The sequence below is a fragment of the Erithacus rubecula genome (assembly GCF_903797595.1).
Source record: "Erithacus rubecula genome assembly, chromosome: 2".
NCBI classification, from domain to species: domain Eukaryota; kingdom Metazoa; phylum Chordata; class Aves; order Passeriformes; family Muscicapidae; genus Erithacus; species Erithacus rubecula.
This window is the reverse complement of record NC_136685.1, coordinates 49,305,946-49,322,400: the sequence shown is the minus strand read 5'-3', so window position 1 is coordinate 49,322,400 and position 16,455 is coordinate 49,305,946. Positions and strand designations below refer to the sequence as shown.

Genomic DNA, 16,455 nt, shown 5'->3' with positions numbered 1-16,455 from the left:
TTGTTAAATTACTCAAAATGTAGGATGTCAAAATCTAAGTCTCTGATCTTTTTGAATAGACTGCTTTGGGACAGCCTTATCTGCCTTTTTAATTTTGTTGTGGAAAGCTTTGGAGACAGTTTATCAGTCCAGAATAATGGTCTCATATTTTGTCTGAAACTGAATTCTTCTTTTCCATCTGCTGCAAATTTCTTACTTTTTCCAGGAACTTCCCTGCCTTGAGAATGCTGGTGTGGCCTAGCCATCTTTGCCTGTCTGTAGGCAGAATGAAAGCAACTCTGCATCCACCTATTTGTCACTGCTGTGTTGCTCACTCACTTTGATCAGCATCTGTTTTTTAGAAAATAATAGATCCAATAAGAAGATTCTTGCCATTGCTCAGCAAAAATGGGCAATCCCAGATGAGGGGAATAGGCCACAGACAGCTCCAATAAATCAAAAACTCACTTTTGCTTTGACAAAGCATCAGGTTTGACCTTTCTGGTTGAGAACACTGAAAAACTCTCCTTATCTCATACTAAGTTGATTATAATTAAATCTACAAAAGTTAAGATACAAAACACATTTTGTGGACTGAACGTTCTGAATGATACCTGTGAATCTTCCAATAACTGCATTTTTAACCATGTCTTCCAGTACATATCTTGCAAAACCTATATGCATCATTCTCTCCTCTGGTTAAATCTCATTGTTCCGCTCAGTTGTGATTTCTGACTGTCACTTAATTGGTGTGACTCATTCTTTTACAGATCCTGGAAAAGAGAAAGAATCAAAATCTCCAGCTGCCACAAAAGATAAAGGTAACATGGCAAGACAAATTTGTATATTACTCTTATATACATATGTAAGTGTGTATATATATATATATATGTAATTTGTATCTAACTGTACATTTAAAAAAAAGCAAACTTGGAATACATTGCCATTTCAGTTTTTAAAGTATAATTTAGTTGGAATTTGTAACCATAATACTATTTCAGTAAATTTACTATGAAACTTAATTGGCACTACCTGAATAAGAAGTTGAAAGAGAACACTGGTTGCACTAGTTATAACAATTTAGAAGGCTAAACTCAGAATTTAGGAACACTTGTTAACATTTATTACAAGCTTAAAAATGAAATAAGTTTTGAGTGATCTTTGTTCTTTCATCAAATTTAAGGAAACTTGTGATTTCACTTTATGAGCACGCTAAAGCTGATGAAAATTAATTTTGTGCTACACATTTAATTGGTATCTTGTGTCAGTTAGAAACCAGCAATTATTCAATCATTATGCTAGAGGCATTAGATGTTAACCATTTAACACAGTAGCTGAAGATTAATAAATATTTCTTACAGAACATGATAAAGAAAAGGAAGGAAAGAATCCTACATCTTTAAAAGAAAAAGGTAAGAATACATAATAAAATATAGGACTTGCTGAAACCACACAAAATAGAATGAAGATGCTGATTTTTTAAGCAATCATTATCCATATTTCCCATTATAAATTTTAACCAATCAAAATTTAATTAGTCAAAATATTATACAGGATCTATAGCTTTAAAAAGGTGGAGAGGGGGGGAATATAAATAGAATACATCAAGACAATTAAATAAAGTTTTCAAAATTAACTAAATCAATATCATAAACCACTCTGTGCAATAGTCAAGAACCTTGCAAAGAAGGTCTGAACAATGCCAAGTCTTTAATAGGGCCCAGTTAAGAAATTCTGAATGGAATCATTTCATTAATGTGTGAACATAACAGGAAGAAAATAGAGTTTAATGAGCACGAGTGGGAAAAATGCTTTCTACACTCCATAGAAGTTATGTCTAAAACTCCAGATCTTCAGTCTGGGCTTTTAGCTATCCAGTCAACCATCTGCAACATGAGAGGTAATCTGAATCTTTCCTGTATTCCTTATCCTTTTCTCTTTCATCAATTTGATCAGAGTAGATGGTTAACTCAGATAAATTTCTTTTCATCAATTGTTTTATTGGGTACTTTTTGCACAACCTATTTCTTCCCTCCTTCCTGGAAATAACTTTATTTGGGAGAAGTTACTTATGGATAAGTCTTATTTGACATCTTCAGAATAAAAAGATCTACCATATATATAGTCAAATTAATATTAATTCTAAGTTATAGTCTATAACTATTATAAATTTATAGCTATATATAGATAGATATGGTCTGCAATATATAGATTTTAGTCTATAACTATTTCAAGTTATAGTCATTCTATGCAATTTAAAAAAAAATACTGAAGAAAGAGGTCAATTCAAGCAATATTGAGAGATGACAAAAACATAAAAAGCAAAGGAGGAATAATTTATTGCTAGACATATTTTCAAAGTCCTAGAAATTATGTTCATTCACTCAATTTTTTATTCAAAAATTTAAATTACATGATGGCAATCTGCAAATTCTATGCTGCATATATTGTTCTGTGTGTGTTCTACTCCTAATGCACACATGTCCCATTTACACAGGCTTGGTTATCTGGACCAAAACTGCATCCCAAGCCCTACGGAGTCCTGTGGCCCTCTACACATAGTGCCTATAATCTGTGTGTGCCTGATAGTGATGTCCTGAAAAAAAAAAAACAAAAAAACCCACTATTTTTTGTCTCCTGTGCTCACGTTTAACATATCAACAACTACAACTACCAAGTTATTAGTAATTACAGGTCCTTCTAATATTAAGGAGGTTAAACTTTCTCCACCTAACCTTCAAAAAAGAGCAGGCAGGAATTTCTTTTAAATGTCAATACAGCTGAAAAGTTGCTGCTGAATGTATCTGTAAAGACATCACGGGCTCCTGAGCCCCTGCAGCAGCCCTGGTGTCCAGCCCAGTTGAGCCTGTCCCTCAGATCCTGAGTGCTCTTGCTGATGCAGCCACCACTGTTTCCCATAATAGGCATCAAACTGGCATAGCTCTGAGCCTGTGCCTAAAAATGAGGGTGCTGATTAGTGAGCTCAGTTGAAAATACATCAGCATCAAAGACTATAGGAACAATTTAAAAGCTGTGGAGAGAAACTTTTAGAAATCTTGATGCCTTTCTTAGCTGTGTATTTTCTTATTTCATTATGGATTACTCTGTGCATAAATATGTATTTAATATTGTTTGTCCCCTGTTTCAGACATCACATCTGCCCAAATTGTAGTTCATAAATTAATCAAAGCCTATTTACATGCCATTCCTTCCCCTCTCCATCACCTCTCCAAGTCTCATGAGTGAGCCTCTGTGAAGGTTATTGACCAGGTCACTGGGACTTCTTTTTACTCTTTGCAAATAGGTGTTTTGCAATTTTTTTGTGAAAGTGGATCTTTCTGGAAAATGCAATTATATCAAAGGACACAGGAAAGTAAGGATTTTTATGACTGCATATGCTTCCTAATTATGTATCTTGGGAGTTTGTTACTATTCATGCAAACTAAATAAAGGAACTCTTCTAGGTGAAGTTTTAATACCTGTGGTGATTAATGTGTGTCTGGTACCTTATGCAATAAAAGAAATATCATCACACCTTGACACCTCATTCCCTTTGAAGGATGGGCTAAGTTTGAATGAATAAGGAGGATGTCCAGACCAAAAACCTTATCTCAAAGCAAGCTGTTTTTCATAAACTGAAGCACGGTGGTTTTATTTAAAGCAGAAAGAGGAAAAATAAATCCCTGAATCTGGAGTTGTTGCTGGGACATTCTATAGATCATAACCCTACAGAGTTACTTTATCTATTTTATGAGGTTAATAAAATGTCTTCAGTCTTGAAGCCTAATTTTATTGCGAGTAGTTAAAGAGAACACTGGAATAATAACTTTTCCATTTTTTAGTGATACAGGACATCTCAAGACTCTGTCTGAATTTATGACTGGCTTTTCAGCTCTTCCCTGCAGTAAAGAAGAGTAAAGAAGCCCATTTATACCCACAAATATAAAAACTGATTTTTCTGTTGACATAAGTATATTCAAATAACTTGAGGCCAGTGAAACTCTAAGGTATAGTTTGCCATATGGTTTTTGGTTAGGTATCTTACTCAGCTAACAAGAGTAGAAGTTCATTCATCCAGAGGGTGTAACAGTGGTATTAAAAGTTTGTAATATTTCATATATGCCTCCTTATTGATTTTTTTTCCTAAGATATTTTCATTATGCTGAGTTATTAAATGGACAACATTTTCCATATAGATAACATAAACTCATTCTCACTCTGTGTTCCATGATTTATTTTCCAAACAAATGCTCCTTTTTTTTTCTTCTTTGCTTTTGACATGTTTTGGGATTTCTTTTGAATATTTTCATGTGTCAGATATGTGTGGATAATAAACCTATTTATTTTTATGCACAGATTGATAGGGGAAATAAGTCAGTAGTGTATATTTCTTTCTTGCCACATACTTTATAGTATACTGTCATTAAAGAAATAAATGAGCTGATTTGCTATGCAATACTTGCATTTACTTTAAAGCAAAAGTAACATGAAATAATATCTTTCCTATGGCATTTTTTATCTTGTAACATGCATTTTTCCCCTCTTAAAAATGGAGTTATATTACGAGCAGTAGCAGTTCACATTTCTATGTCCATTTATTTATTTGTCATTGTCATTTGCATGCCTTTATCCTGAGTATATCACACACTGCTGCTGCTTCATCATTCTATACCATCTTCCTAACCTGACCAAGCTTCCTCCCTGGAGTAGAACGTGGGAGAAAAGCACTATGATGAAATGTTTTTCCCCTTATGTTTATGTTGTCCCCTTCTGGGACCAGCAATAAAGTGGTCAGTCAAGAGCAAAAGTTTGAAAAATCCTCAGTGAGCACCTGTTTCAACTTCTGAAAATGAAAACCTGCTCTCTGGAAGAAAAGCAGAACTGGTGATCTCAGTATCCTTGGCTCAGAGGGTGGGAAATGTGGTGCACCAAGTAAAGTGTCCTTCACCAAGAGTTGCATCCAAAAGTTGTAAGAGTCAAAAGTATTGAACCTTCTTTAGATTGCAGGAAATCTGAAGGAGATCTGTTACATAGATGACAAAAAGCCAGCATGGGCATATGGCACAAAACCTGCAAGGCCAAAGGATTGTGGCTGTGGCTGCCGGGTGGCTGCTGGTCACTGAGATCACCAGTGTGCCCAGAGTGAAGTGGCCAAATGGGGCAGCTGTTGCCTCTATCTATAGTCAACATAGAGGCTACTTCAGAGGGTGTCAGGCTCCACACTGGAATTTTCTCTCAGTCCACTGCTGCTGTGAAGATCAGGCTCCTAATTTCATAACCTATACCTGTGAAGTGTGGTTTCTCCAACAGCTTCAGTGTCCCTGGAAGGGAATTTTTTCTGTTTCAACTCACACTTAAATCCAGATGGACAAGTGGGATCACTTCCTGGTACCATGGCAGCCAGAAGTTAAAATTTTGTAAAGAATCCTCTTTTAGCTTTTCCTATTTTACTGAAGATTTGGTTTACTTTTTTTTCTAGAAGCTTAGGTGCTATATCCTGTCAGATGGATGCTGGGTCTATTTAGCATTCTGCAGGCTGTGACATTCTCTCACTGAAATCACATGCATTCATAAGCCTATCAAATTATTTCTTCACTTTGAATAAAACTATTTTCTCCCAATTTCCCTGATAAATACATTTAAGATGTCAAGAGACTGTTGGTTGAAAAAGATTTAAGCATTAGTTGTTTACACAACATAGTGTATGCTTTTCCTGTGCTTGCTGACCCTGAATTCATATTCCCTGAAGGACTGAAGCAAAAGATACATCCTTCAGACAGAGAAAGCAGAAACTGTCTTCATGAAGTTTTGGATAAGATCCAAAGGATTCTTAAAAATGTCATTGCTTGCATTTTCCTCTTTTCCTTTTGAATTTCTCTCTTCTATGTGGTCTCTACAGACAGTCACCTAAAGCAATTTCTTCTTACTTTTGCTACAAACATTATTACTTTAAAAATACGAGATGGTCTCTGGGAAGGATGTAAAGAGAGGTCAAGCTTGCATCTGTTTATGTTCACCATTTTTGTCTTGGTTTTAAATATTTATGGAGTTTTCTTTCAAATGTAGGAAGGTACTCCTGTCTTCTAAGTCTCAGAAACATAATTATTTCCCTACAGATTCCCTGAAAGGAAAAAATCCGAGGAATCCAGAAATCTTAAGAGAAAAAGGTAAGTGAAGAAGTTAAGAAATCCAAACCTGAATATCAGAAAAGTTATTTAGTCTAGAAAGAGCTCTTGGGTGGGAATATAGAAGTGTGGAAAACCAAACCAATCCTGGTTCCTGTTTAGATTGTTTTAGTCACTATGTTGTTTTTAATAATATTTGTGCTGTACAGATCCCAGTAGGATCTCTAGAAATCATCTGTGTTTCTTTTAAATATGAGTATTTGAATTTGTATCTTGGGGGAAATAGTAAAATTTATTTTTATACCACTTTTTGATGTTAATTTGTCAAAAATAAGTTGTCTAAATCCCATAGTGGGAACATTACTGAAGAGAACTAGACTAAATCTGGTCCATGTGGCTGCAGCTCAGGAATGTGGGTGTCTGAGAATGAAATTGGTAGAGGCTACTGACAGATCCAGGTGTTTGAGCGTGACTGATGTGTCAAGATATTTTATTAATTTGTTGGCAACATGGGCACATACATATCTGTCTCTAAGCCTTTCAGCTGCAAGACCACTGCTAACTGTTCACACAGGGGCCAGGGTTTGCTTGATAGCATCAATTTGGAGAAAACCCTATTTGTTGCAATGCAATGTGTATCAAACACTCTCAGAGTACTGGATCAGCTGAAAAAATTAAACTGAACAGCAAAGGCTATCAGAAATGTGCCTGGCTCCTGAGCTGGAACAGCACACCTGAAATCCAAATTGTAACAAAGTCCCATTTTTTTAGAAGCTGGAGACATTCGATGTCTGCTGAATAGATATAGAACAAAATGACACACTTTTGCAAGGAATGTATTATTCCTTTTAAAACCCTCAGGAAATGAAGCCAGGACATCCCTTGTGGCTGAGAATCCTCATCTATGCCACTGCTGTCTGTCCCTGTGTCTCACCTGGGCATCAAAAGAAAATCATAGGTTTCCTTTATTTGTGCTTACTAGTTAACAGGAGCTAACTCCTGAATTTTTGGGGGGCTTTTGGGGGATTTGTTTGGTTGGTTGGGTTGGTTTTTTTGTCCATGGGCTCTGCCTTGTCAGTTACTAGAAAGAGAAAACTAGAATATCAGGGGTTTTTTTTCCTCATCGCCTTTAATATTTGTCATATACTGAAGAAAAACAACTAAAGATACGATTAAATCTCTAGACTATTCATTTTCACATAAAATATGTGAATGTACATTTGAAGGATGAGCACTGCTCTTCTTTTATAGCCAGTGTGCCTGTCATTATAAAAGGCCATATATATGCAGGAAGAGAAATCCTGTTCACAGGCAATACCTATATGGCCTCTTCAATATTAGAAGAATATTGGAGTCCTGAATGAGTAGCTAGTCCTTTTGTCAGTCCTGAATAAAAAAAACACCTCCCACTTTCCTTTATCTGCAGCCTCTGGCTTTCAAGACCAGTATTCCTAAAATTTCAATTGTATCGATGTGGATTAATTTTTTATTTGGGTTCAGCAAAAGAAAAAGTCATTGATGTCAAATGCTCTGTAGAATTTCTTTCTTCTTTGTAAGTAATTCTTCATTGTCTGCTTGAAAGAGGGCTCCACAGTTCCCTCAAAATGTGAAGAAACTAATGACATATTGAAGGCTTATTATTTTGTATATCCAATACTAGAAAGATGAATGGATGACCTTGTTTTTTTTGTCCTGTTCTTTATTTCCATGCTGTTAAATCCATTTAATTATCACATGTCTTTTGCTCTCCACATATCAAATTGTTTGACTTGCTTTCTATTCAAGTGTCATTTTATTTCCCTAACCTGACTTGTGATAAATGTTAAATGTTTCTTTCTAGAGACTGGTAAAAGAAAAGATGTGAAGCCTCCAGCAGCCTTAAAGGAGAAAGGTAATGTCTTATCATTATGTGGCTGGCAAATAACAAGTCTTCTTCTGGTATCTCAATGCATGTTTGATATATTTTGAATTACAGGCTGTTGGCAAAAAGGGATTAAACCTAGATTCTTCTCATTTAATAGATCTGATATATTGAAAGGAGCAGTGCCTGACATGATTCAGAAATAATAAAGTCGTAACCCTTCTTATTGTGCTGTTCCTTAACTGCTGTCTGACTGCACAGCCAATATTGCGCCGGGAGTGCTATAGTCTGTTCTGAGTGAATTAGTAACAGAGCTGCTACTGAATGCACATGACAGGTTGAAATAATAGGCTGCACAGGAATGAGTGCATGGTTTGACCTGCAGAAACTTTGCCAGCAAATTTAGTGGGAATTATTTTGGTTTGCTTTCAACTTTAGTTTGTGCCTTGTATTGAATTAAATGGAAGTTCTAATTCTTAATTCTTAATTCTAACTCTTTTATGCTTTGGGTTGATCTGGTGTTCTGCAAATTTTTTACAGTACTAATGAGCACATATATATAAACATAATATAAGCACATAATATAAACATTGCTAGTTTTCTCCTTTCATTTTTGTGTTTGATTTATTTTTCAGACTCTTCAAAACGAAAAGAAATTAAGGCTTCAACTAATCCTAAGGAAAAAGGTAACAATCCCAAGTTGAACAGAGCCTTGACATAAGTTTCAGTTGAAAAAATAAATCTGTTGTGCAAGGAATCACAAATTAAATCCTAGTTTCCTTGGTTAGCTATTCCTAAATATCCTTGAATAGCATCTTTTACTGCTAAACATTCTTTTTACCTGTCTGAATAAGTGACAGGTGCATATGAGGCTATACCAGCAAGTTGTAGGTGTGGTATGTTATAGTCTCTAAAGGCAAAATGACTTATTTTCTTATTTCTTTATTTTGTCTCATTCATTCTATTTAAATTAGTAATTTCAGACTGCATTTTACTTCTACATATTATTTGATTACACTTTTCTCTCTCTTCTCATATTGAAATATCAGCACTAACCATCAAATAAAAATCAATTACAATTCATAGTATGCCTCAAAATATTAGCATTTTTAGGCACTGTAATTATAATTAACCAACTATGTTCAGGTTTTCTTATTTATATCAAATAAATTCAAACAAAACTTTATGTTACTTTTATCCTATTTGCATATGGACAAAAAATCACTTTTTTGTTATAAAACACTCAGGTTAAATGTGTAAATAATTTAACATGGATAAAAACATGTAATAACTTGTTAGCTAATGGCAGTTCTTTAAATTATGGGAATGTAGTAGTAAATCTTAAAATCTTCCAGTTGGTTTTGGAAACTGTTTCAGATAATTGAATAATGCTGCTTCCCATCTTTAAAGTTTCCCAAAGGAATAGTAGAAATATTGATGCAATATTTTCTCTGACAAAGTTATGAAAGACAACATTTACAAGTTTTCAAGTGCAGCTATTTCACCTAGTATATAGCAGAATAGCAAAAATCAGATACTACTTTGCATATCATTCTGAATCAAAGGCTTAAGTGCTACCAGAAAAAAGCAATATTGAGAGTAGCCCTGTCAAGAAGGACTTGGAGGTGCCAGTGAATGAGAGTCTGGGTATCAATATGCTCTTGCAGACAAGCGAGCCAGTTGTATCCTGGGCTGCATCTAAAGGCAGTGTGCCCAGAAGGTCACAGGAGGTAATTCTTTCCCTCTGCTCTGCTCTGCTCTGCTCTGGTGAGATCCCACCTGAAGTGCTGCATCCAGCGCTGGGGTCCCCAGCAAAAAAAGGACATGGACCTGCTGGAATAAACCCAGAGAAAGCCACCAAGATAATTAGAGGGATGGAGCACCTCTCCTGTGAGGAAAGTAATGTTCAGCCTGGAGAAGACTTTGGTGTGACCTGATTGAAGCCTTCCAGGTTTAGATGTGGGGAGAAATTTTTTTTACTCTGAAGGTGGTAAATAAGTTGCCCATAGAAGTTGTGGATATACCCCTGAAAGTGTTCAAGGCCAGGTCAGATGGGGCTCTGACCTGTGTAATGTGGCCTAGGTAAAGGCATCCCTCCTGCCATGGGAGGGGGATTGGAACTAGATTAGCTTTGAGATTCCTTCCAACCCAAACCATTTTATATTTCTATCAAAATGGACAAGGTCTTAAATAGTCTGAAACTCCTTGTAGCAGTCAAAGTAGATGAACCTGAGTTGTCAGTTCAAGGTCCAGGGCATTAGAAAAGTGGGGACACATTATTGTACCATTCCATTTAGTTTACTTTAGTCAACAGAGAGTCAACTGTTCATAGAAAGAGTTGTCAAGTGTTGAAAGAGGCCATCCAGAGAAGTGGTGGAGGAATCTTTCCTGGATGTATTGAAAAACATTATAGATATGGCATATGAGGACAAGGTTAAGCTGCAAAAAATGGTGGCAGTACTAGGCTGACACTTGGACTTGATCTTAAAAGTCTTTTTCAACTTTATGATTCTAAGTGTGGACAGCTTTTTGTACTTGATTATTGGTTTAATAGAACTTGGTTTTGTATTTTAAGCTTGAGGCAAGCAAGGCCTTGATATTCCTGTTAGGTTCTTGCAAAAATGTCTGTGAAAATAATGTTAATAAACATTAATTAGACCCTTAAGTATTTGGCTCTTGACCTTATCAGTGAGTTTCTTCTCTAATTCTTCTCATAAATATTTCCAGTTGGAAGATTGCTTAATGTAAATAATAATGAAAATAAAATCCTATTTACTTCAAAAAATCAAGAATTTTAAAGAAGAAATACATGTCTGAAAAAGTATTTTAATTGCAGTGACAATGAATTAGCTTCAGTGAAGTGTCAAATACCCACCCAACTATACAAAGAACAAGTATTTAAAAAGGACTTCATTGACTCAGTTTGATCAGACTGTGAAACAGCTGGTAAATAACAACTCCTGTCAAATTTCAAAACTGAATTATTTCAAGAAAGGATGTGTTTAATTAAACACTGTAGAATTCCACTAGCTGCACATGAAGTGGTTTATGCTTGGTATGTTTGAAAAGGAAAGTTACTACCCAGAGCTGATTGACTATACTATCTCTCTTTTCTTTATGGTAAAATTAAGTCTTCTTCCTGTAGTAGGTGATAGAACATATGCAAGATTTTTCTTATGGTACAGCAGTAGAAAGTACAAGGTATGTTCAGATATGAACTTTAATTTCATGCAGATTTTTTCTACATGGCCTAACTTTTTAACCTACATATTAAAACGCTGTAAGAAAAAAAAAAATCTCTGTTGTTGTGTTGTCTTACAGTCTTGTAGTTTCCTGCTTGTCAAAACACAAGAATGAAGATTTGACTGTTTAGTGTGAAGTATGCTGGGTTTAACTCTACTGTACTTTGAGGTCACATTAGAGACACTTATGGTTGTTCTGTTAAAGAAGTGTGAGTGAAGTCTGAAGTAGAGTTGATTGGTTTTATACTTACAGCAGGATATTTGGTTTAGCAATGCCATAATCTAGTGGAGTTTGGTAGCACTGGGTTTGCACAGCCTTTACCAGCTTCCCAAGCAAGATGAGCACTATCCACTTTAGTTATTGCATACAACCTTGTATGTCATCTGTGGATGTACTTGATGCCTTGCATAGCTCACTGAGAACAAATGATATCTCACACCTGAGGTAGCATTTCTATTTTACTCTAGCTGACTCTAAAATAACTTAAAATATTTGAATTAGGTTCTGTCAGACACACAATTAAGCCAACTGCCTCATAAGTCTTGTGTAACTTAGGCCTGCCCAGTGAGCAGGACTACAGATCCTTCAAGGCCCCTGAAGCAGGACTGCAACAGAAAAGATGATTAGGAAAGTTGAGCTTGACTGGGAATATCTCAGGTTGCACACTCATCCATAGGGACACCAGTTTTGTGTCAACAATAGGATTCAGTTATTTGCTAGTCATCAAAGTTCGTGATACAGCAAATCTTATACAATCTTCCTTTAGAGGCACTTCAGCTCAGTAGCTACAAGTTTTTAGAAGTTGTTTCTGTCTTTTCTGTTTCATGTGACAGATAACTCTGTTTCTTAGCTTCTAGGATTCAAACAAATACAACATTTCCAAAAGCAAATACAACTAACTCAGTGACATGAGTATGGGTGACAAGACATTGACATTTTGTCAGAAGAGTGTAACCCCAATGTGTAAAGTGGCTTTAAGCACTCGTGGGATGCTGAGCATCACTAACCCTCTCTTTCTTAGCAATGATAAGTGACATGTCACATACATCAGGCAGACAGTTTGAGAAAAGCCTCTCTGGGGAATAGTATTGCAGAGATTTTGTGGCCATTGCCCTGTAACCAAGTGTGAGCAAGAGGTCACCTTTATGAGCACTTTTCTTTTTTAGCCAACTGAGAGTACATGGGCTGCTTCCTCAGAGGACATCTCAGGTTAAACTAGCAAACCAAAAATGCCTTAAGAAATAGCAATGTTTGCTTTAGCACTTGCTACTATACAGAAACCTGTCAAATCCAGAGTAAATTGCAGTAACAGAAGTGGCCTCAGTGTAACCCCTTTGTTACAATAAATATATTTCTGAAATTTGAAAATCAAATTCACACACATTCAATGCAGAATTATAACACAAAATCCTGACTAATAGAGAAAAAAAAATGTAAGGTAGATGTAGTTGGTATACAAAAATATCTCAATATCAGCCTGTTCAAATGACCCATTCATTACAGAACACCATTGCTTCACACTGTCAGTAAGAAATGCTTCAAAAAAATACCAGAGCTTTAAAAGTCAGACTAAGATAATGACACATATATAACCAAGACTGAGTCATAATGGCAGGTATAAAATTCCCATTTTAAGTCAGCATTACTCTGTAAATATTCTTCAACAGACATTAGAAAATAAGAAAAAAAGAACAGAAGTAACATACATAATGTGAATAAGCACCAATTTAGAAAAGGAAGGAGTTAAAATTCTAATTCCAAAAAGTAGGTTATATAAAGATGAGGTATGTTTCATGGCAAACTACAAAGTGTGGAATTGTCCCCGTGGCTTGATACTTGATGTTTTTATTACTGTTCCTTAAGGAAAATATTCAAGCTGAATAAGCACCTACATATTTATGTAGAAATATACTCTCGGTAGTAAAAACAGGTTTGCAAATGAAAGTATGTCTACAGATACTTTATGTATTTCCTGGAGTTGCAGACTGCTACATGCTGGTACAAGCAGAACTCCATAATAGTCCTGAAGAGTCCTCTGAATCACAAAATCACAGACTCATTTATGCTGGAAAAGACACCCAATATTGTTGAATGCAACGTTAGACAGAATACTTCAACTAGATCATGGCACTAAGTGCCATTTACAGTTGTTTTTTAACACCTCCAGGAGTGGTGACTCCAACACCCTGGGAAGCCCATTCCAGTGTTTAGTTACCCCTCCTGTGAAGAATTCCTCCTGATGCCCAACCTGAACCTCCCCTGGTGCAGTTTGAGACTATGTCCTCTTGTCCTGTCACTGCTTGCCTGGGAGAAGTGACTGACCCTTAACTGGCTACATCTTCCTTTCTGGCAGTTGTAGAAAGCAGTAAAATCTCTTCTTAGCCTACTTTTATCCAGGCTAAACACCCCCAGCCTCCTCACCTGCTCCTCACCTGCTCCTCACCTGTTCTCCAGACCCTTCAGCAGCTTCATTGCTCCACTCTGGACACGCTCCAGCACTTCAGTGTCCTCCTTACAGTGAAGGGCCCAGAAATAAATTATTTTTTTTCTGCATGTTTATGCAGTAAATCAAAACTCTCAATGCATAATATTATTGTTTCGCATGTTATTTTAGATCAGAAAGTCCTGACTGGGACAATGTGTTTCTCAAGAGCTGACAGAATCAGGTTTATTCTGTTTTATTGCCATTTTCTCATAGATGTGTAGAATATCTTAAATTAGAAGGGATCATCTAGTTCTACCCCTACCCCTGGTATGGGCAGGGACATATCAAACAAGACAAAAATTCTTAAAACCCTATCCAAACTGATTTTGAACACTTTCAGGGATGGGTCATCCACAATTTTTCAGGTCAGTTTATTCCAGAACCTCATCTGCCCCCCACAGTAAAAAAATTCTTCCTAGTATCTAATCCAAACCCACTCCCTTTCAGTTTGAAGCCCTTTTCCCTTGTGCAGTCACTACATGTTCTTGTAAAGAATTATTATGTCTTTCTCATAGGCTCCTTTCAGCTGTTGGAGGCTGCTGTAAGATGTTCCCAAAAACTTCTCCAGGCTGAACAAACCCAACTCTCTCAGCTTGTCTACATAGTGCAGGTGCCCTAGCCCTCTGATCATATTCATGGCCTCCTTTAGGTTTAGATGTCCTTCTCAAGTTGTGGCCCCTAACTGAACGTAGTACTGCAGCTGGGATCTCACCAGAGTAGAGTACAGAATATCCTCCCTCTCCCTGCTAGCCCAGCTGCTTTTGATGCAGCCCAGAGCATGGTCAGCTTTCTGGGCTGCAAATGCACATTGCTGGGTCATGTTGAACTTCTTGTCCACCAACATCTCCAAATATTTTGCCTTTGAGCTTTCTCAATCCATTCTCGGTCTGTATTTGTGCTTGGGATTGTCCCAGTCTGTGTGCAGGATCTTGCTCTTGGCCTTGTTGAACTTCTTGAGCTTCACACAAGCTCACCTCTCAAGTGTATCACAGTCCCTCTGGATTTATGTCCTGGTTGCACTGGAACAGGCTCCAGGCACACACAGTCAAAGGGAATTTGCTCAGGAGCATTACTGCACTCTTGCCACCACTGCTGAGTGACTTTACAGAGAGAGGACTATTGTGGTTTAGGAATGGTATTCCCCAGTTTAGTGTTCTCACTGGAGCACTCCAAACCATGCACTGCTCACTCACTTTCCCCTCACTCCCCCATCGTGGCAGGCTGGAGAGGAGAATTGGAGGCCGAAAAGGTACAGCCTCTGGGTTGAAATAAGAACAATTTGCTGGAAACAGCAATGAAATAAGACAATGAACAATAGCAGCAATTATATTAATGGCAGAGTGTACAAGCAGAAAAGCAAGTGATTCACATTTGAACAATCCCTGTGGAAACCCCAGGCAACAACTGACCTCTCTGTCTGCCACCTACCCAATCTGCAATCCATCTCTGCCTCCGTCCCCAGAAAATGATGTGAGGTGGTGGAGAATTACCTCTGGGCCCTGGCTGTGCACCCTTTTGACTACTATAAAAATTAACCCTTTAGTAGCTGGATCCAGCACATGGGGCTAATGATCCATACAGTGTGAATACTCATAATTCAACTCAGACTTTGCACACTTTCCTTCTAGACAATATCCTTGTATATTCTTATTAAGGCACTGCTGGCAATAAAGAGAAAAACACTGTAAACTTTTTGGGGGTTATCTAGTGAATGCATTTTTTCTTAGTAGGTCAGCAGCTATGTCTTACAAATTAAGGCAAAAGGGATAGGCAGGTTCTGAGGGAGTTCAGCTGTAACATCATTCTTGCCCATTAGTGATAAAATGCATGAATATAATTGAATAAGAGGTTATTTCTCCAAATCTGTTCATTAAAAGCTGGACCAGAGGAGGAAAAGGGCACAAAAGGTTTTTCTTGCTACTGAATGAGAATAATTCTAAATAACAGATGTTCCAACCAATTTAAAGGCTAAATTCTAATCTATGATGCTCACTATACTGGTTCTTTTAAATGGGGTTTCTTAGCATGAGTAAGATTTCACTTGACATGGATAAGAGAAATTTTGAACTCAAAAAAAACTTTAAAAGAGAGAAAAAATATCTTCTAGGAAGGTCTGAGAGAGAAATACCACTTCATAGCATTCTTAAATATTTTAAGAGTATCTTCTTCTCAAGCTATGAACAGATGGACAATTTATGGTGAGATGGGCAAAGACAGTATCAAGAATCAGAGAATGCCAGATGCTTTGCTATAGCTGTCTACATGAGGTGGTGTTCACTTCAGCATAACAGCATGTATATGAGCAGTTATCACAGAGTACCTGACACATGGGATAAGTTTGAATTTGATCTTTTCACCATAGTTTTCATGTTTAAAAGCAAAATAAATATAAGAACTTAAAGCTTTCAGACCTAGTCAATCACTTCCAGAAAAAACAGTTACTGCGTCATGGCAAATATTCTTAAATTACTCCAGGGTTATTCAGAAATTAAAAATCTGACAGATATTTGGTGAATTTATAGTTAAATTCGGAATAAAACCAAATATCTGGAAAAACACTGAGTTCCACCCTGAGTTTTATCTAGAAATGGAAATTATGTCATAGTAATAATTGTTTTCAATATATTAATAAAGTACTAAGCACAGCATGTATTTAATAGTTTAAATAGGCCTTTATAAAGTTTCAGTATAAGAATTACTGCAGAAGCCAAAGAGCTGCCTCAGATCTACAGTATTAAAGCAAATGAATAGCTGGTTAAGAA

General features: G+C 36.6%; 1 protein-coding gene across 1 annotated transcript in view; it reads left to right on the top strand.

Moving 5' to 3' along the window:
- Positions 1-16,455, top strand: part of TRDN (triadin) — a 213,068-nt gene that overhangs the window by 149,457 nt on the left and 47,156 nt on the right. The window contains exons 24-28 of the mRNA XM_079298923.1: positions 750-800; positions 1,341-1,391; positions 6,096-6,146; positions 7,945-7,995; positions 8,601-8,651. Coding sequence (XP_079155049.1) covers positions 750-800; positions 1,341-1,391; positions 6,096-6,146; positions 7,945-7,995; positions 8,601-8,651 — 255 coding nt within the window. The remainder of the gene's footprint in view (positions 1-749; positions 801-1,340; positions 1,392-6,095; positions 6,147-7,944; positions 7,996-8,600; positions 8,652-16,455) is intronic.